Source organism: Panthera tigris, chromosome B1, assembly GCF_018350195.1.
Source record: "Panthera tigris isolate Pti1 chromosome B1, P.tigris_Pti1_mat1.1, whole genome shotgun sequence".
Taxonomy (NCBI): Eukaryota; Metazoa; Chordata; class Mammalia; order Carnivora; family Felidae; genus Panthera; species Panthera tigris.
The window spans coordinates 163,814,594-163,836,937 of NC_056663.1; the positions used below are offsets into that span (position 1 = coordinate 163,814,594).

The 22,344-nt window shown below is 39.0% G+C and overlaps 1 protein-coding gene across 3 annotated transcripts in view; it reads left to right on the forward strand.

The window, feature by feature from the left end:
• Nucleotides 1–22,344, forward strand: part of TEC (tec protein tyrosine kinase) — a 124,648-nt gene that overhangs the window by 95,733 nt on the left and 6,571 nt on the right. For all 3 annotated transcript variants that reach the window (XM_042984578.1, XM_042984577.1, XM_007075904.3), the window contains 7 exons: nucleotides 3,887–3,952; nucleotides 9,071–9,125; nucleotides 11,402–11,481; nucleotides 12,675–12,808; nucleotides 15,764–15,838; nucleotides 16,624–16,795; nucleotides 16,903–17,119. In XM_042984578.1, coding sequence (XP_042840512.1) covers nucleotides 3,887–3,952; nucleotides 9,071–9,125; nucleotides 11,402–11,481; nucleotides 12,675–12,808; nucleotides 15,764–15,838; nucleotides 16,624–16,795; nucleotides 16,903–17,119 — 799 coding nt within the window. The remainder of the gene's footprint in view (nucleotides 1–3,886; nucleotides 3,953–9,070; nucleotides 9,126–11,401; nucleotides 11,482–12,674; nucleotides 12,809–15,763; nucleotides 15,839–16,623; nucleotides 16,796–16,902; nucleotides 17,120–22,344) is intronic.

A 22,344-nucleotide genomic window follows, 5' to 3' on the forward strand; every position in this document is an offset into this window, starting at 1 on the left:
TAACTTTGATCTTGGGGGAATGATATTTTAGGCTTTTCTCCCCTGACGTAAGTAATCTTACATTTTTCTAAGAGGGAGAATGTGTGTGTGTGCTTGTGCGTGCATGCATGTGTGTATGTATAAAATACATGTATACACACATATGCAAGAAATTTAAAAACAAGCATTATTTATACAAGATAATTTTGGATTTAAAGGAACTGTCCTTTCAACTTTATTATTGGTAAGTAATGAATAGATCTGGATAAATGTAGAGGATGAGCATCCTTTAGGCTTCATTAAGGAAACTCTATCCTTTGCTTGCCTCTGAAATATAATCCTGTTTATATTCTGAGTCCTTGTGGATAAAAAGAGGAGGACTTTTTGCTCTGGACAGAGCATACCCTCCCTCCAAATCTACTTTCTCACCTCCTTGCCCCATTCTCAATTCCAGTTCTCTATTCCTCACTTCACCTGTGGACTGATTTACCAATCTTCCTGGTTGTTTTTTTCTAGAGTATTTAAAAGTAAATTCAAATCATTTTGTCAATTTCACCCCTAAGTCTAACTGCTAAAGATGTTTTTGAACAACTACCATGTTGTTATCATACTTAATGATAATTTAAAAAAATACCATCTGTAGGGGCGCCTGGGTGGCTCAGTCAGTTGAGCATCCGACTTCAGCTCAGGTCATGATCTCGCGGTCCGTGAGTTCGAGCCCCGCGTCGGGCTCTGGGCTGATGGCTCAGAGCCTGGAGCCTGCTTCCGGTTCTGTGTCTCCCTCTCTCTCTGCCCCTCCCCCGTTCATACTCTGTCTCTCTCTGTCTCAAAAATAAATAAACGTTAAAAAAAAAATTAAAAAATAAATAAATAAATAAAAAATACCATCTGTAGACTTTCCCTTAGCATTTTCAGGACTGAAAGAAGAGTACAAATGAAAGCCCACATATCATGTATCTAAGTATTTTGAAGTTATAAGTCAAGCCGACAGACTGGTCAATAAAATATCATTTATCCTCTAACCTGACAAACGTACCTTCAAAATGACAAGGAGGCAAGGTTTGAATTAAGAGTCCCATGCCAGAAGGTGACAGTGCATGGAGGGCTGACTCCCTGGGGTACCTTCCTTTCCTCTTCCCTTCTACCTCGGTTCTGTCTCACGTGTACCATATGGATCTCCCAGCCATACGTCTAAGCTCTGTCCACATAGTTTAGAAGAGCCACTCCCCAACTTGGCCACCCTTGGACCTGGGCTGAAGGAGTTGCACATAACTAGCATAATTTACTTTTCAGAGTCTGCAAGGTGAAAGGTCTGTGTTGGCCTTAGCAATGGACAGAGAGTTTGGGGGTCCTAGTTACCCAGATGATGGTCTAGAGGAGGACTGAGGGAGCATGGACTTTAGCATGCTCTTAGAAGTGTGAGACCACGACAGGGACCTCTCTGATCAAGGTCTAAGGATAGTACCAATTATGTAATTCCATTTTTCCCTGAGTAGCTCTAATATGTATTTATACAGTTTAAGTAAGACTAAAACAAGGTCCACATACTGCATTTGGGCTGATAGGTCTCTCTTTTGTTCTACAACAGCCCCCATCCTTTTTTTTTTTTTTTTTTTTTTGATTTATTGATGAAACCAGGTCATTTACCCTATGAAATGAGCCACAATCTAGATTAAACTAAATGCTTTCACATGGCGTCATCTAATATGTCTCTGTGTCCTGTATTTCCTGCAAATTGTAATCTAGAGGCTTGATCACATTAGAAGTTGATATCTGGTTGTCCCACTTCTAATGATGTGAAGATTACTCAGTGGTTCAGGTGATGAAAAAACTCATCACGATTGCACCTAATGATTTGGCATTCATTAGTGATTACTGCTTAGATCCATTATTTCATTAGGGATTGTAAAATGATAATTTTCTGACTCTGTCATTCCATCTACATTTATTAATTCTCTAAAGAAGAACTGCCTCATCAGCCAGTTCATTTAGTTTGTGCAGCAAAGGCAAGAGAAATGTTTGATTCTTTCCTTTTACCAATTTTAGTGCGTTGATAACTGAGCTTCCTCTAGTGATAACAATGGTACCCAATTATTTTTTTTAAGTATTATTATGGATGCATATTGCAACCATTGCAGTCATTATTCTTTTTGCTTGAATTGTCCCATCATAGGTGAGTGGTAGCTGTTTTGGGTTGGGATCACTTAAAACAATTTTTTTAATGTTTTATTTTATATTTGAGAGAGAGAGAGCAGGGGAGGGGCAGAGAGAGAGGGAGACACAGAATCCTAAGCAGGCTCCAGGCTCTGAGCTGTCAGCACAGAGCCCGACATGGGGCTCAAACTACTGAACTGTGAGATCATGACCTGAGCCGAAGTCAGACGCTCAACCGACTGAGTCACCCAGGTGCTCCTGGTTGGGATCACTTTAATCTTTCTTAGATTCCTTGCCTTCTGGGTAAAATAAAACAGCTCAAGTTCATCTTGTATTTTTCCTGGCCAAACCTGCAATTTGCCATTTTCCTGAGGAATGCTGCCTCTTAGTGAGTTAATCTTTGGACAATAATCAGAGTGCTAGGATTCTAATTACTACTTGATTGTCATTGTTTCTAGGCCTTTTCAGTGCAACAGAGCTACGTGTGTGTGTGTGTGTGTGTATGTGTATTATGAGTTCTTACTAATAGTTCAAATTCAAATTAAAAAAAAATTTTTTTTTAACGTTTATTTATTGAGAGACAGAGCATGAACAGGGAAGGGGCAGAGAGAGAGGGAGACATAGAATCTGAAACAGGCTCCGGGCTCTGAGCTGTCAGCACAGAGTCCGTCGCAGGGCTCGAACTCACGGACCATGAGATCATGACCTGAGCCGAAGTCGGACGCTTAACTGACCGAGCCACCCAGGCGTCCCTGAATTCAAATTTAAGATTACTAGGGTTTTACTCAATTTTTAAAATTGTATACATGTATGCCTTTTATCTTACACTGATAATCTGGGCTCCTACCAAGAGTGTACCTATTATGAGTGGGTTTTTTTGGCTAAAAATTTTTTTAATTAAATTTTTTAAATTAAAAAAATTTTCCCAGTTTTATTGAAGTATGATTGATAAGTGAAAATTACATATATTTAAGGTGTACAACACAATGTTGTAATATATGTATGCATTGTGAAGTGATTTCCACAATCAAATTAGAAGACCCATCATCTCACATAGTTACCTCTTCGTGAGCATTTGAGATTTTCTCTAACAGATTTCAGGTATGAGGTCTTCTTCAGCTGTAATGTGTAAGAGTTATGAGGAGTAAAACTGAAATTTCCTTGGCCTCACATAGGCCTTCTCATTCAGTTCCCTTGGGGTATGACCCAAGAATTTGCCTTTGTAACAAGTGGCCCAGGTGATGTTGATACAGAGGTCAGGGACTACTGTGAAACAATGCTCTCCGCAGATGTTTGGGACTATTGACAAGATGGGTGTTTTTATCCAACATTTTAACTTTTCTGAAATAGAGATTTCTTTAAAACATCCCAAGAATTCAAGGGAAGCATCGTGAAATGTTAGGAAGGGCTCTGAACCTAGTCACAAGCTCAGATTTTAAGTTCTGACCCTGTTACTGACTAGCTTTGGGACCTGAAGAAAATCCCTTAATCTTTCTAAGCTTCATTTTCCTCACCAGGAAGTGGGTACAGTAGTGCCTGCCTACCTCACAATTTTAGGGAAGGCCAAACGAGGAAGTACTTTGTAAAGCATCAAATGCTATAGGTATATTGAATTATTGGGGGTTAGCTAGTTTTTCTTGAAGCTTTAGGCAATATAATGCTTTCATGATTTCATAAAGGCAATAATCTTTCTTTTAATAACTTCTCAGTAAAATAATTTCAGTTTACTTAAAAGTATTTTCCTTCCTTCCAGGAGTGAAGGATACATCCCAAGTAATTATGTAACGGGAAAGAAATCGAACAACTTAGACCAATATGAGTAAGTAAATGGTTTTTTTGTGAATGTGGAGAACCAGAAAATGTTTTCATTTTCCTAGTTATGTAAGGCACTTTGGAGATGAATAGATATCTTTCCTGAAGTCAGTTGTACAGAGTGGATGTTGTGAGAATTAGTTTCTCTAAATAGGCTTTACCTGAAGGTACTATGTATGAATGCAGTTACACGGGCGAATATAATTGAATTTATTTTAAACAAATCACAGCTTAGCTGACTTTGAAATACAGATCATTGTTCATTCATTCAGGAAATCAGAATACAGTTTCCAAGAGTGGCCTTAAAAAAAAAAAAAACATGTTTGTTTCTTTTCTCTTGCTATGATAGCAATATGATCATAGCAATATGAGAGCAATATGTTTAAAATAACGAAAAATGTTAATAAAAATTACTCATAAATCAACTAGAGTTGGCCCGTGTTAACATTAGCATATTTCCGTTCAGTTTTTTTTTTTTTTAACTATTATTTAAGGAGCAGAATCATGCTGTGTATGTTTTGTATCCTTTTTGTTCCACTTCACAGTATATTATGAATTGAATTTTCCTCATGCCATTAGGTATTCTTCAAAAACATTTTCATAACTGCATTATGTTTCATTCAGTCACAAATTCATCAGATATTTACTGAGATCCTAGCATGTATGAGGCACTGTGCTAGGCCTTAGCGCATACAACGAGGCACATGCCACATAGATGTGTGATATTTTATATAACCATTGCCTTATTTGTAAGGCACTGTGCTGTGTAGCATCTTTGCTCTGTAACGTTAACTGGGATAACCTCTTTTTGCTTATTGTCTTCAGCGAGGTCTCTAAAAATTTACGTACTGGTCTAAAGGGTAGTGATGAACTTGTTAGGACTCCTAATGCATGCTGTCAAATTGCTTTCCAGAGAAGGCAATGGGCACACTATTTATAAGCCCACTAGCAGTGCGTGGCCAGGTTTTAATGAGAAGCTCATATATACCAGATACTCTTCTGTCGTCATTCTGAGGGGGTCATTCTGATGCTTCATTCACTTACTTAAAAACACCACCATCACCACCACCAACAAAAAGCTGTCTCCTCTGTCCGTACCAGAGCCCGTAAGGTGGATGTACCTTAAAATCTAGAAAAGGATTAATAGCCCTCGGTGGTGTGATCCCCCAAAGTTGTTTTAGAAGTAGATAAGGTATAAAAAATATGTAAAATAAATAGTGTTTCTGTTCTTAAATAAATTCTAGGAAAAAATACCAAAATCTTTAGAATTAGGGAAGGTACTAAACAGTGAAAACTTGGACCTTATTTTCTTTTTCTTTTTTTTAAAGTTTATTTATTTATTTTGATAGAGCATGTGCACAAGTGGGGGAGGGGCAGAGAGAGAGGGAGAATCCTAGAGAATTCCAAGCAGGCTCTGCGCCAACAGTGCAGAGCCCAATGCAGGACCTCATCCCACCAATCGTGAGATCATGACTTGAGCCGAAATCAATAGTTGGCTGCTTAATCGACTGAGCCACCCAGGCACCCTTGGACCCTACTGTAAAGTGATCTGACTGACAGTCAGCGAAAGATATCATATGTTTTCCCTCATATGTGGAACTCGAGAAACTTAACAGAAGACCAAGGGGGAAGGGAAAGGGAAAAAATAGCTACAAGCAGAGAGGGAGGGAGGCAAACCAAAAGAGACTCTTAAATACAGAGAACAAACTGAGGGTTGATGGGGAGGGCAGGGGAGAGGGGAAAGTGGGTGATGGGCATTGAGGAGGGCACTGGGTGTGATATGTAAGCGATGGACCACAGGAATCTACCCCCAAAACCAAGAGCACACTGTATATAGTTGACAATAAATTATATTTAGAAAAATGAATAAAGTGATCTGACTGAGACATAACTGATGATTTGAAGAGGGTTATGCTTGGAAGCCAGATAGTCCTTGTCTAATTGTGAGAACTCCCCTGATTCTTGGGATTACAAATCAGGATTTTATGAAGGTTGTGATTCATTGCCATGAATTTTTTGGATTTATCTTAGTTTGGAAATGCCCTCTCTTCTAAGGGACTCTCCTCCTACTCTGTGTGACTAAATGAATTTGTCATGTACGGTCTCTGGTATGGGAATCCCCTCAGCCCTGGGTCAAGGATTCCACATGGCATGTGCCATGCCTCGCTCAACAAGAACAAAACCTGTTTTCAGTGTAGACAATCAGAGATCCCCCCTCTTCTCCCTCTGTTTTCCCACGCCAAGATTTGTGTTGTTCTCTGCTACAGCCCATGCTGTAACACATCTCAAATGTTCCCAGGGTTTAAAAAAGCCTTTTGCCAGCTCTTGAATCAAGAGTTCTCCTGCTGTTTTTTGGGGCCCAGGAGTCCCAGGCAACAGACAGTCCATGGGGCTGGACTCAGGATTGCCAGGCCCGAGGCTCCCAGGGCCAGCAGAACCTAGTTCTGACCTCCACATCCAGGTAACAGTTTGAAGAGGAGAGAGTCAAAGGAGCTGCTGCAGGAAAGAAAGTGGGTTCATGGTGATGGTTATGACAAGTTCTTGGTGGAAGGATGTTAAAGGAAGAAGGTGATAGAAATGAAAGGGCCCTTAGAATAGGGCAAAGTCTAGGATAAAAGGCTTTGAGTGGGTGGCTCAGGGGAAAAGGGTCAAATTACAGAACCAGCAAAGAATCATAGCTGGTTGGTTTGTTTCTGGTTTTCCATCATTTACACTGGTTGTCTTTTTTCTTTTTGTTAAGTTTGTTTATTTACTTTTTGAGAGAGAGAGGGAGAGAGAGAGAAACCACAAGTGGGAGAGCAGCAGAGAGAGACGGAGAGAGAGAAGCCCGAGAAGGCTCCATGCTGACACGGGGCTCCATCTCACAAACCGTTGAGATCTTGACCTGAGCTGAAATCAAGAGTTGGATGCTTAACCAGCGGAGCCAACCAGGCGCCTCCCTTTAACAGAGACATTTGTGTGACCGGCTAGGACAGATGTACGTGGGCCAGCACCAGCCCTTTTGCTCCTTCATGTTTACCCATGTGCAGAGTTCCTCTTGCCAGGATGAGTTCAGCAGAGCCATCCGTGGCCTTCCTGTCTCGCCTGGTGATAAGCATCATAGAAGAGAGAGAGAAGCTACAATGGGCCATTGGGAAATACCACTAATTGATTCATCAGTTTGTTCCTCACTCCTTCCTCCTTTCCTTCCTTCAACATATTCTTAAAGGTCTGAGTTTACATCCTAGGGAGGAGAAATGTCCTTTCTGGGGAATCCGCAAATGCCAGAAAAAGCACTGCTTAGGGCAGGATTTCAAAAAGCCTGCCTGCCCTTTGTACCATGGATTCCTTTTCTTTCTTATTTCCTTTTTCCCTTCCCAGGAGTTGAATGTACTAGATGAAGAAAGGACTCTTTCTTTCTCTGTTTCCTCCTGAGAGCCACAAGTTAGCCTTAACTGTTTTCTTGCATCTGAATGTGAGACTAACTCTCCATTGCTTACTCCTGCTGTGAAGATGTGGGTTTGAATCTTTGTTATTTACAAAGAAAATTTTTTTCCAATCTTTCAGGTTCTGCTCGTTTATAATATATGCCATGAGAACTCCAGTTGCCTTTCCTTAATTAATTTTTGGCTTTTTTGGCATTCTGATGAATGTTTCTTATATCAGTGGAAAAGCTCAGGGACAGAATCCATTGTGTTCTCCTCATTTATTGTATCTCTCTATTGCTTTACGGAAGTTGATTGATTACAACTGCAATTTCGTTAAACTTGGTCTCAGTTCATAAAATGGGGTCCACGGCAATGAGATCTTAATGCCCGTAATTCTGGTTAATCACCCCAGGCTCCAAATAAAATAAGAGCCATCAGCTTGTACAGAGATTGTAGTTAGGCTGCTACGAGTGCATAAAAGCATCCAGACCAAAAAAAGGATCTTATATTATATTTTGGTCTCTGTATTTTTCCCTTTATGTTCACTTGTCTCAGGGTACTTCCTGCGTCAAAAGCAGGTGCTGGTTCTTTTATAATCAAGCTGAACCAGTGGTAGAAAATCCAGATGTCCAGAGGGGCCTGTCTGGTTTCATAACATTAGAAGCCTCAGGAAATAAGACTGTGGTGGAGGGTTCTCTGCTCACTGAAGGGCATCTAAAACAAACAGATCAAAACAAACAACAAAAGTTTAAAAACAAACGCCAAAGGAATGGCCTGAGTTCATGTTCTTTGGCCTCTCTCATGGAGAGATTGGGCTGGGGGGAAGCAGGGAGAGGAGAGAGTATCTCAGAGGATGAGGTGGGAGATGGCAGTTTCCATCTTTCCTTGGGAAAGATTTCCCAGGGGTTAAGAAGGGGCACTGATCTTCAGGGGTTTGGGGTTGTTGCACAGAGTGGTGACAGAACCTGGTGGGAGGGCTGGTGTCGCTGCTTGTCAATAGCAGTATTCCTACGGCAGAGACTCAGGTGACCGCCAGGGTGTGGGGCTGTGCTACAACTAGTAAGTCTAGAAAACTCAGGAGGCCTATTCTTCTGTTTTGCTGTCTTTCTTTTGACACTTGGGGCCTTTGTGAAATTCAGTGGGAGAGCCTCCATTATGACTTGCAATGAAATCTACTGCCTATTGGTGGGATAGGGGCTTGGGGTAAGTTTTAATTTGAATTAAATACAGTAGTGAAAGTAGGATGATGTTTCCTGCATGTTTGAATCTGTGGAGTAAAATTCATTCTTGTTATTATTACAGAAAAATTGGAAATGATTTTTATGTTAAATAACGAAGAATGGTTTAAATAAATTACGGCATAGCCATACCACGATGCCTAGAACTATATTGCTTTGCAAAGATGTCTGTCCATACACTATTATATAAAAAGTTCTGGTTATGATATAGCAAGTATAGCTTGATCCCACTTTAATAACAAAATATGAGTGTTGGCATATGTACATATCGTCATAATAACATGAGTAGGGAAAGTCTGAAGGTATATATACCCAAATGTTATTAGTGATTGTCTATATCATTGAGATTATGAGTAATGTCTTGTTGTCACTTATTGTATTTATTATTGATGAGCAGTGTTACCTGGTTAAGCCTAGAGAGAATAATCGTAGAGAATTGTAAAAACCTGAGGCCTTAAATGTACTTTCTTTTCTGTTCAGATGGTATTGCAGAAACACGAATAGAAGCAAAGCAGAGCAACTCCTTAGAAGTGAAGTAAGTTTTTGTACTTGTTTTGTGAGTTCGGTTTCAGTACAAGTTAATTGTAACAAATCTCTGAGAAGTGATTTCACGTATCTGTTTCTAAAGACTAAAAAATACTGTGATGTAAGTGGTCCTTTTTAATCATTTAAAATTGAGTATTTGTGTACTGTTAGTTTCTTGGGGCCACCAAAACAAGGTACCACAGACTGAGTGGTTTAAACAACAGAAATGCATTGTTGCATGGTTCTAGAGGTTAGATGGAAGTCTGGAATCCAGAGGCCAGCAGGGTTGGCTCCTTCTGAGGGCTGTGAGGGAGGGATCTGTTTCAGGCCTTCCACCTTTTTTTCCCCCTGTTCCATCCTTCACGCATATCCGTCTCTGTGTCCAAATTTCCCCCCCTTTTTTTTTTTTTTAATATTTATCTATTTTTGACAGAGAGAGAGAGTGAGTGGGAGAGAGGCAGAGAGAGAGGAAGACACAGAATTCGAAGCAGGCTCCAGGCTCTGAGCTGTCAGCACAGAGCCTGATGTGGGGCTCAAACTCATAAGCCATGAGATCATGACCTGAGCCAAAGTCAGACACATAACCAACTAAGCCACCCAGGTGCCCCCCAAATTTCTCTTTCATATAAGGACTCCATCATATTGGATTAGGGCCCAGTCTATTGATCTCATTTCAATTCAGTTCCCTCTGTAAATCTCTAAATATGGTTAGGACTCCAACGTATCTTTTTTGAGTGGGAGACAATTAAATCCATACCAATAGGTAACAACTAGTACATGGGTAACATTTTCTTTACTTCCTTTCTCACTAATTTATTATTTGCTACCTTGATTTTAGTACTTAAATGTGTTTTTCCTTTTTGCTTGAAGTTATTTGTTTTAAAATAATTTATATCAGTATTACACGATACCTATTATAAATGAAGTTTTTATTTATTTATTTTTATTTTTTTTAATGTTTATTTTTGAGAGAGAGAGAGGTGGGGGGAGGGCAGAGAGAGAGGGAGACACAGAATCTGAAGCAGGCTCCAGGCTCTGAGCTGTCAGCACAGAGCCTGATGTGGGGCTGGAACCCCTGAACTGCGAGATCATGACCTGAGCTGAAGTCGGATGCTTAACTGACTGAGCCACCCAGGCACCCCATAAATGAAGTTTGATTAAGTATTTAGTTGCCTTTAGAACTAAATAAGCCAAATAATAGTAAGTAATAAGTGTGCTAAAATTCTTACACTTTAAAAAGCAATAAAACAAAAGGGTAAAATGTAGTATGGAGAGAACTGCAGTAGACCAAGTAAGGAGACCTGAGTCTAGCTGTAACTTCTCTAGTCTGTTTTGCACATCTGTAAGATAAGAAGGTTGGATTAGAAGATGATCTGTACAATTCTCCACATTTATGATCCAGTTATTCTATTTTGTAATGGTTCTCCATTTTTTTAAAGTTTTATTTATTTTTGAAAGAAAGAGACAGCGTGTGTGCATGCGGGGGTAGGGGCAGAGAGAAAGGAGAGAGAGAATCCCAAGCAGGCTCTGTGCTAATATCACAGAGCCTGTTTTTTGACTATTAAACACACTCTCATCTTAAAGCTAGAGACTGGGGGGGTTATCGGCGGAGAGGTATTTGACATTCCTAGCTTCTGTTTCTTGCTGTTTTGCTGAAAACTTGAGAACTTATTTTTTAGTCATTCTGTATTGTTTTGCTTTTTGGTTTTCTCTGCCTGATTTACTTGTGCTTGCAGCTCTCCTTTTGTGAACAGTGATATTTAACAGCAATTTCCTGGGGAATTAGGGATCTTAAAGAATGTTCTTATAAAGAGCACTGAGATATTTACAGGAAAAATGCTGTGTGGATAGAAGATGATATTGAGTCAGGATTCAAAGCTTCTAGCAAATATGAGAAGTGTATGCTATGAAACCCAATTATTAAGAAACACGTTTTTCAGTAACTGTTTCCCCATATGTCCAGCACTTCTAGGAATTGCAAAACCTTGTGTATCGGTTCTGAAAGGACACTTTGAGATATCTTGTTGAAATATCTCATGCTGTTGTGTGTGGTGATTTGTGATTGGGGGAATTGTGAGTGTACTTCTTCAACTAATCTCATAGCCCAGTAATGTGAAGGGGAAAGTCATGTAGTTACACCCTGTTTTTTTAAGTTGTGCTTCTCCAAAGCAGATTTTCTAAGCAAAGGATAATAAACATGAAATTACAAGATTGGTGTCTTGAATCTTCTCTATGGCATTGATACTTGCTATTAGAGTGGAAACATTTTCTTAACTTGGATTTTAGGATAAAGAAGGTGGTTTTATGGTAAGAGATTCCAGTCAGCCAGGCATGTACACGGTCTCCCTTTATACAAAGTTTGGAGGGTAAGTAATCAACCAATCAAGCTCTCTCTCTCTCTCTCTTTAAGAGTTTTTATATGAAGTTCCCGTGTAGTTTTTATGGGTTCCTAATGTTCAAACAATATGCTGCGTTTCAGCATGAAACAAGAAAATCTGCACTTGATTTCTAAAATCTATCCTATCTTTTGTGTTCATATTTCTTTATATCCATATTTCCTGTACTTGGTAATTTTCCTTATGGTTTTCCATATTTATCCATTGAGAATGTCTATGGAAACGTTAGCAACGTTCAAGAAGTAAGTACCAGGCACTGCACTAAGCACTAAGGATGACACAGTGAACAAAGTAGACACAGACCCTGCCTTCCTATAGCTTAGTGGGGGATTCAGACAAGCAACTAGGCAGTTGTGGTAGCATGTGAGTAAGTATTATGCTCGGAGAGCAATGTGTGTATGTGTGGGGGTGGGGGGGTAGTACATGGCCCAGACACATCCAAGTTAGTCACCAGTGTTTTCTAGGGACATCTAGACAGACCTGGTGGGTAATGCAGGCAGAAGGTGGGGGGAAGGGAAAGAGTGTTTGTGACTTAGGAAACTGGACCCAGAATTGAGGGAGGATATGATGAGTTCCAGGAACTGACAAAAGAGTATTTTAGCCAGAATGGAAGGGGCGGTGAAGGGAGGAAAGAGAACCCTAAGAGATAAAAGTAGAGGTCAGGTCACGTCAGTGTCAAGGAGCTTTATTTTAAGAGCAGAGGGAATTCTCTTGAAAGAATTTTTAGCAAGACATGACTCAAGAAGATCTGTGTTCTAGAAAGATATCTAAAATAGAATTTATACATTTTTTAGAAGTGGGTTGGTTCACTTTCAGAAGTATAAGTCTTGTAGACATTTGCACATTTACATTAATAGCAGGGACAAAAAACAGTAGCCAGCTAAGAGGTATTCTAAGACTTTTACGTGTTGGTAAATGGAGTTGGTAAATTTTCTCTTTCACAATCTCATGCAAGGGCCAAGTACATTACCAGTGACCACTTTAAAAACTTCCACCTGTTAATGTGACAGGTGAAGCTAAGAAGAACGTGGGGAAAAAAGAAAAGTTGGCAGAGACTAGAAGGGGCCATATGTAGGGACCTGTGGTTTCTTGGTAGAAAACATCTTAAGAGTGATGTTACGTTATTTCAATTTGGTGCTAACACAATTTGATTTTTGTTTCAGAGAAGGCTCGTCGGGTTTCAGGCATTATCATATAAAGGAAACAACAACATCCCCAAAGAAGTATTATCTCGCAGAAAAACATGCATTTGGTTCAATTCCTGAGATTATTGAATATCATAAGCACAATGCAGCAGGTAAATGATCTGTTAAAACATTTTCAAATATAGGGTAGGGATTACGATGGTCAGACATTGTAATGAATTCTTCCTTGAACAGTTTCAGTTTGTAGTTAATTGTAGAGTGTGATTGATTTAAAATTATTGCATATTAAGGATGTGATATATACAAAGAAAAATGGGAAATAATATTAAGTCTCGTAAAAGGCTGTCTTGGGGCGTCTGGGTGGCTCAGTCGGTTAAGTATCTGACTCTTGGTTCCGCTTGGGTCATGATCTCACAGTTCATGGGATCGAGCCCCATGTTGGGCTCTGCACTGAAAGCCTGGAGCCTGCTTGGGATTCTCTCTCTCCTCTCTCTGCCCCTCCCCTGCTCTCCCACTCTCTCTCTGTTAGAATAAATAAACCTTAAATTTTTTTAAAAAACAGCTGATTTGACCTCAGCTCATGAGTTACTCTTATTGTATATGATGAATGTTCACATTTCTGTCGCTTATACCCTTGGTATTAACAAAGACTCCTTGCTTGACTAAGCATTAGTCAGGCTCCTAAACCATCTTTTAGACCCATTTATTTATGCACTTTCTTGTAAGATCCAGTTTTAGCAAGAACCCTGCTAAGTCAGTTTCACCGGAACTCCCACCCTTGATATCCACTCGCACTCAGTATCTGATCAGGTTCCTTATTTCCCACTGGGTGATGTTCTGTCACCCTGGCTTATATTCAGCAAGATCCTGTTAGATTGGCGTATCCCAACCCCCTCACTGCCTAGAGTTCCTCTTAGTAATTTTCCATCCACTGACTGCCCCCCTGCTCCTTGGCTGTAAATTCCCGCTTGTCCATGCTATATTTGGAGTTGAACCCAGTCTCTGTCGAACTCTAAAATCATATTGCAGTGGTTCCTATACCAATCACAATGGTCCTGAATAAAGTCTACCTTACCACCTTTAGAAGTGTCATTGGATAGTTTCTTTTTTTTAACAGTATTAAACTAAAACCTAAGATATGTCTACGTCAGGGCTGTCACAGAAGCCGTCAAACAAGCCCAGGGTTTAGGGCTATGCTAGGGGCTTCTAAAGACTAGAGTAGTTGTGTCCTGAATGAGTTTTCCATCTTGCTGAATCTCTGCTATACTTACCACCGGAGTGGGAACAAACCAAATACCAGAACCAGAAACTACATTGATGCCCGTTTTCTCAGATAATGATAGGAACAGTTATTGAGAGATAATTTAAATATCATAAAATTCGCCCATTTAAGTATACAGTTGAGTGGTCATTAGTGTTTAGAGCGGTGCCAACTATCACCGTAATCTAACAACATTTCATCATCCTCAGAAGAGATATTGTGCCCATCACCTGTCTCTCCCCCCAATTCCCCTGCCCCCCTTTTACCAGTCCAGCCCTTGGCAACCACTAATCTACTTTCTGTCTCCACAGATTTGCCTATTCTGGATATTTCATATAAATGGAATCATACAATAGGTGGTCTGTTATGACTGGCTTCTTTGACTTAGCATAATGTGTTTGACATTTGTCCATGTTGTAGCCTGTATAAGTGTCCCATTCCTTTTTATTGACAAATAATAATCCACTGTGTTAATTTGGTTTATCCATTTTGTTGTCATTCATCAGGGGTGGACATCTGGCTTGTTTCCACATTTTGGCTTTTACGAATAATGCTGCTATGAACATTTGTATACAAGTTTTTGCACGGAAATAGGTTTCATTTCTCTTGGTTACTTACCTAGGAGTGAATTTGCTGGGTTATATGTTAAGTCTGTGTCTAACACGTGAGGAGCTATTTTCATTATCGATTTATCCCCCAAGAACTTTTTCTTATCTCTTATTCTGTTACTTTCTTTTTCAGGGATCACATTCCCTATTTCTTTCATCTCCTTGTATAACAACCGTTACCTCAATTCAGTCATTTAGCAAACATGTATTAAGTGTCTGTTACGTGCCAGGCATTGTGCCTGGTTCTAGGGAGTCTGTGGTGGACTAGAGATAGTCATTGACCCTGTGTCTCTCCGAACTTACTGTCTGGTGGGGGAGACAGAGAAGTATGTAACACTTTAAAGTTACTATGAGATATGCTGTAACTGAAGAAATACAGAGGAAAATGTACCTGTGCCATTTCTTCTTATTTAGTGCTGGAAGCAACTTACGTTAAAGGGTTTACCCCACCTCACTGACTTCCGGTAGTTTCTATTCCAGTTGTTGATATTTTAGAGCCTCTATTTATGCTAAGATTACTTGTATTGAGTTAGCAAGGTGAATCACTTTAATTTTTAATAGACTACCTTAAATCCCTTTCATAGTTCAGATCTCATTGGAAAACAACATGAAATAATAATCGATAGTAACTGTTAGAAACCTTTTAACATTTTCAGAAATGTTTGAGAAGCGAATATGCTAGCAGAGAACTTGATAAACCCTGTAATATTTATTTATTTATTTATTTATTTATTTATTTATTTATTTATTTAATTCTGAGAGAAAGTAAGGCAGGGAGGGGCAGAGAGAGAGGAAGAGAGATAGAATCCCAAGCAGGCTCCATACTGTCAGCACAGAGCCCGACCCGGTACTCGAACTCATGAACCGCGAGATCATGACCTGAGCCCAAATCAAGAGTTGGACACTTAACCAACTGAGCCACCCAGGTGCCCCAGAACATGGTAATATTTAAAAGGCAGTGTTTGTTGAGTGAATAAAAGCATTTCTATCTTTAAAAGTTTTTTATGTTCTGTAAAAATATGGAATGGTCAACTCAAAGTATAGGATTATCTTCTTCCTGCCTGCCTTCCTCTGGTTTTATTTTTCTCTAGCATATAGCAGAGTGCTGTATGTACCCACAGAGGATGAGCACTTAGTGGAAAATGAATAGACTTTGTACAGGAGTTTCTAAGGTTTGTGCTTTACCATGCGGAGTGATTAAGAATGAATTCAACTGCACTGCTCTCTCTGACCTCCAGGACTCGTCACAAGGCTGCGGTACCCAGTTAGCGTGAGGGAGAAGAACGCACCAACCACTGCAGGATTCAGCTATGGTAACTCATTTCATAGTTGCACTGGCTAACTTTCCTTGAAAAAAATCCATCACCGCAAGACCAGTTTAGATGTTTAGGATTCCACATAGTAGAACTGTTTTTATAGTTTTATAGTATGGGTTTTTAGATGATTGTACTCATAGCTATGGTAACCCTCGATTTTCTGTTTTCATCATTATTCATAATTCAGAAAACTTCCTGTTGGTGAAAAATAAGCACTGCCATGTTATTTCTAAAATAAACCAAATCCTTTCCTGGTTCTCACTAGCCTTGTTGGTTACTCACAGGAAGTTAAAGATGGGGGTAATAAAGAAGGCATCCACTTGAGGTCTTTGTTGCTTCCAACAAAAGCCTTTTAAACAGAAGATTAAATTCTTTCCAACCTGATGTAATGGGGGGAAAAAAACCAAAAAACGAAACTGAGGGGGAAGAATGCTAAAGGAGGAAGCATTTGATTTTGTTTTTTTTTTTTGTTTTGTTTTGTTTTGTTTTCCTAAGCACCTTTAAGCTCTATTATTATTAGCGTATTGTTCATCATCTTCTTGCTTTCTGCAGTTCACGTTGCTTGTATTGTGACGGCTCGGAAGGCAGTCCATCATCCCCCAGAGGGTGGAAAGCCACCTTTTGTAGTTTAGATGCACATTGCAAGTCTGCTGTATGTTTTACTGGCAGTTGTACGAGCCTGTAACTTTGACATTGACCTTGGTTGTAGCTTCTTTGTTTCCCGCGGATTCATGCTGTGTTCTCCTTATTAAATGTTATCACTTTCTCCCTCTGTCTCACAGAAAAATGGGAGATCAACCCTTCAGAGCTGACCTTTATGAGGGAACTGGGGAGCGGACTGTTTGGAGTCGTGAGGCTTGGCAAGTGGAGAGCTCAATACAAAGTTGCAATCAAAGCTATTAGGGAAGGTGCCATGTGTGAGGAAGACTTTATAGAAGAAGCTAAAGTGATGATGTAAGTTACTCTGTTCTTTCCCTTGCTCTTTTAGCCTGGCTCCAGCTAATAGCCCTGCTGGTTTCTTTTCCTATAGTAACCATATGTACGCATGACTTCCCTCCCAGGAAGCTCACACACCCGAAGCTGGTACAGCTTTATGGCGTATGCACCCAGCAGAAACCAATTTACATTGTTACGGAGTTCATGGAAAGGGGCTGTCTTCTGAATTTCCTCCGGCAGAGACAAGGTCATTTTAGTAGAGATATGCTGCTGAGCATGTGTCAAGATGTGTGTGAAGGGATGGAGTACCTGGAGAGAAACAGCTTCATCCACAGAGATCTGGTAATCAGAAACCACCTGTGTTCCCATTCGGTGGCCCAGTTCCTTTGTGACACTGGGGCAGCACATGAGCAATGATGTATTAATACCCACTTTCTGTTCTCAACAGTGTCCCATCATTATCTTTAAACTTGGTCAGTTTGACTTGCCTCATAATTTTAACAGAAAGATCTTTACTAAATCTAATACATCTAATACATAATTACGTAGACAATTGTATAAATAATATGTAATTACATAGGTAATTATTTCTAAGCAACTTACCATGTATTAAGTACTTGAGCCCTGTAAGAATCTCAGGTGACAGCTAGTCTTTCTGATCGTCATTGATATGTAAGAAAATTAGCTTGAGAGACAGGAAATGACTTGCATAAGGTGATAACGTGGGGAAGTTAAGGGCTGACTGTCACTAAATCCCCAGCTCTTTCCCACCGCATACACTGTAAGCCAGAACAGAAGCTACGACAGAAATCCTTGCCTTATTTTCCTTATTTCTCAAATCACTGGGAAAAGATGGAGGCCCATGTTAACTCCTCAAAATACTAGAAAAAGGAATCTATTAGTGGTTCTAAATTATTGTGATGGAGATACTTCTTAATTTCTCTCTCTCTCTCTCTCTCCTTACCTCCTCCATTTCTTCTTTCGTTTTTTCTTGTCTGCCTATTCTTCTCAAATGTATCTATTTTCAGCTTGTTGATGGACCTATCAGTTCCTGTTAAACCTTAAAGGTGATTCTCTCACCAAAAAGAATGTGATTTTTCCACCTGGGACTTTTTTCCATATTTTAGTTGTTGTTTTTAAGTAGTGCTGGCTTCATGCCCAGCACAGAGCCCAATGTGGGGTTTGAACTCAATACCCTGAGATCAAGACTTGAACTGAGATCAGGAGTTGCAAACTTAACCAATTGAGCCAGTAAAGGGCCCCTTCACATTTTAGTTTTAACTTTTTTGTCATAAAGCATGGATGCATTTCTTCCAGAGTAACAGTAAAGCGTTTACAAAAATTTAACAATCACCTTAAACAGGCATTGCTTTAATAGGTATTTAACACATGTTGACTCATTTAATCATTATAACAACTCTAAGAAGTAGGTACTATTATTATTCTCACTTTACAGGTGAGGAAACTGAGGCGCAAATAGGATAAAATAACTTACCAATGATCAAGGAAACTGTGGAGTTGGGATTTGAACCCGGGGAGTTTGACTCTAGAGTCCACACTGTGGCCACTGTGCAATGCCATCTGTAGTCTTAGGTTATAATAAAGAGCTGAAGATTTGTATATGGAAGACTTAGATTCTGTTTCTACATCTGTAAATTGTGGGTGGGTTAGAATACTGGTTTGCTCACAAGACTGCTTCCACCCCCACCCCCAGCTTTACTGAAGTATAATTGACAAAATTGTATAAATTTAAAGTATAGAGCATAATGACTTGATATGTGTACACCTTGTGAAATGATTATCACAGTCAAGTTAATTATATCCATATCTCACATGTGGTTAAGAATGCTTAATATTTATTCTTTTAGTAAATTGCAATTAAATAATACAGTGTTATTAATTATAGTTATCGTGCTATACATGAGATCCTCAGAACATAATGAGTTTCACATTTTTTCTTAAGATTCCTTATATAAATAATGTCATACAGTATTTGTCTTTCTGTCTGGCTCATTTCACTTCAGATAATGCCCTCTATGTTCATCTCTGTTGCCACAATAACAAGATCTTTTTTTATGGCATATTCCTCTGTGTGTGTGTGTGTGTGTGTGTGTGTGTGTGTGTGTGTGTATGTGTGTGCATACACCCCACATCAACTTTATTCACTCATCCATTGATGAACAGTTAGATTGTTTCATATCTTAGCTATTGTAATGCTCCTGTGCATATGGGGGTACAGACATCTCTTTGAAGTACTGATTCCATTTCCTTTTGTATATATTTAGAAATGGAATTCCTGGATCATATGGTAGTTCTACTTATAATTTTTTGAGTAGACTCCAATACTGTTTTCCATAATGGCCGTACCAATTTACATTCCCACGAATCATATACAAGGGTTCCACTTTCTCCTCTGTTTCCTCCTTGCCAACTTTTGTTATCTCTCGTGTTTTTGATACTAGCCATCCTGATAGATGTGGAATGATATCTTACTATGCTTTTGATTTGCATTTCCCTGATGAATGATGATGTTGAGCCCCCTTTCATATACCTGTTGGCCATTTGTATGGGTTTTTTTTTTTTTTTTAATGTGTATTCAGGTTCTTTGCCCCTTTAAAAAATTGGATTATTTCCTTTTATTTGGTACTGAGTTGTATGATTTCTTTATATATTTTATATAAACATCTATTGGTTATCTGGTTTTGCAAATACTTTCTCCCAGTCTGTAGTTTTCCTTTTTATTTTGTTGACTATTTCCCTTGCTATGCAAAGGTTTTTAGTTTGATGTAGCCTAGTTATTTATTTCTGCTTTTGTTGCTTGTGCTTTTGGTGCCATATCCAAAAATTCATTGCCAAGATCATGTCAAGGGGCTTTCCCCTGTTTTCTTCTAGACCTGGATTCAGGACTTACATTTAAGTCTTTAATCCATTTCAGGTCAGTTTTTGTGTATGGTGTAAGATAGAGGTCCAATTTCATTATTTTGCATATAGATACCCAATTTTGCCAGCACCATTTATTAAAGAGACTGTGTTTTCCCCACAGTGTGTTCTTGGCCCCTTTGCCAAAGATTAGTTGACCATATATGTATGGATTTATTTCTGGACTCTATATCCTTTTCCGCTGGTCTGTATATTTGTTTTTGTGCTAGTATCATACTGTTTTGATTACTATAGCTTTGTAATATAGCTTTAAATCAGAACATGTGGTGTCTCTAGTTTTGTTCTTCTTTCTCAAGGTTGTTTTGGCTACTTTATGTCTTTTGTAGTTACATATGAATTTTAGGATTGTTTTTCTATTTCTGTGAATTGTACCAACGGAATTTTGAAAGGGATTACATCAAATGTAGATTGCTTTGGGTGGTATGGACTTTTAAACAATATTAATTCTTGCAACCCATGGACGGGGAGAGCATTCCATTTGTTTGTATTGTTTTTTTTTTTTTTTTTCATCAAAAGTTTATGAGTTTTTGGATTTTTGCCTTTTTGGTTAAATTTATTTATTTATTCCTAACTATGTTATTGTATTTGGTGTTATTATAAATGCATTTGTTTTCTTAATTTCTTTCAGATGTTTCATTGTCAGTGTATAGAAATGCAACTGATTTTTGTGTATTGATTTTGTATGATACAACTTTATTGAAATTATTTAGTAGTGCTAATATGTTTTTGTTTTTTTTAGAATTTTCTACATATAAGATCATGTCAACCGCAAACAAAGACAATTTTAATTTTGCTTTCCAATTTGAATGCCTTTTCTTTTTCTTGCTTAATTGCCCTGGCTAGGTTTTTTAGTATTATGTTCAATAGATGTGGTGAGTGGACATCATTGTCTGTTCCTGATCTTAGAGGAGAAGCTTTTAGCTTTTCATTGTTGAGTATGATATTAGCTGTGGGTTGGTCATATATGACCTTTATTATGTTGAGGTATATTCCTTTTATACTAACTTGTTGAGAGTTTTTATCATAAAACTCTTTATGATAAATGGATATTAACTTTTGACAAATGCTTTTTCTGCATCTGTTGAGATAGTCATATGATTTTTATCCTTCATTCTGATGTGATATATACATATACATATACCACATTTATTGATTTGCATATGTTGAACCATCCTTGCATCCTGGGGATGAATCCCTTTTGATCATGGTTATGATCCTTTTAATGTACTGTTGAGTTCTGTTTGCTAATATTTTGTTGATGATCTTTTAAATATCTGTATTCATCAGGGATATTGACCTATTATTTTCTCTTCTTATAGTGTCCTTGTCTGGCTTTGGTGTCAGGGAAATGCTTACGTCATAAAATGAGTTTGGAAGTATTCTCTCCTCTTCAATATTTTGGAAGAGTTTGAGAAGGATATGTGTTAGTTTTTCTTCACATGTTTTGTAAAATTTGGGGTGCCTGGGTGCCTCAGTCGGCTGAGCGTCCGACTTCAGCTCAGGTCATGATCTCGCGGTCTGTGAGTTCGAGCCCTGTGTCGGGCTCTGTGCTGACAGCTCAGAGACTGGAGCCTGCTTTGGATTCTGTGTCTCCCTCTCTCTCTCTGCCCCTCTCCCGCTCATGCTCTGTCTCCCTCTGTCTCTCAAAAAGAAATAAACATTAAAAAAAAAATGTTTTGTAAAACTCACCAGTGAAGCCTTCTGGTCCTGGGCTTTTCTTTTACAAGACTGTTTTCAAGATTACAACATATGATTGGGGCAAAGGACTCCGTAAAATAGAAGATGTGATATGTATATATAGATATAGATATAGATATCATATATATCTATATATATAAAACATTCCTTGTTCTTATTATGCGTAGCAATGATAAAGAACTTCTCTTTGTCATATTGAAAGTTGTGAATTAAGCACCTTCCTCTTTTTTTGTACTTTCAAAACTGATGAAAATTGAATGCCTACAGGAGTATGGCAGACTACATCTGTCCACACAGACCATATCTTGGTGAAAGCAATTTTGATAATTTTGTGCTTATGATATTGACATCACTGTGGTCGTTTTGTGTCACCCCTGAAGGGAAGATTCTGATGCTCCTGTCTTTTGAGCAAAGAATGCTGTTGACCATGAAGTGAAGGCATTAGAAGGTATCTCCATAGGAAGATGGGGCAAATCTGGGGAACTTTAGAAGAGACTCTTAAAATGCATTCAGCAGGAATAATTTCATATAAGTGGCTGCCACATACAGAGAATAAAATGCTAGAAGTATCAGGAATAAAAATGCACCTGGGCGCACCTGGGTGGCTCAATCAGTTAAGCATTGGACTTTGGCTCAGGTCATGATTTCATGGTTTGCTCACCATCAGGTGAGCTCAAGCCCCACATAGGTGACCTTGAGCCCCGTGTCTCTCTCTCTCCCTCTCTCTGTCTCTGCTCTCATGGGATTCTGTCTCTCTCCCTCTCTCTCTGCCGCTCGCTCACTTGTGCCCTTTCTCTCAAAAAAGAAAATGCATCTTAGCCCACAGGTTATGGCATTAAAAATATTGTTACCATGTTTTCCTTCAGAGAAGTACTATCTTTTTACAAAACCGTTTTCTTAAAATTTAAAGAATGGGCAAGAGAATACAA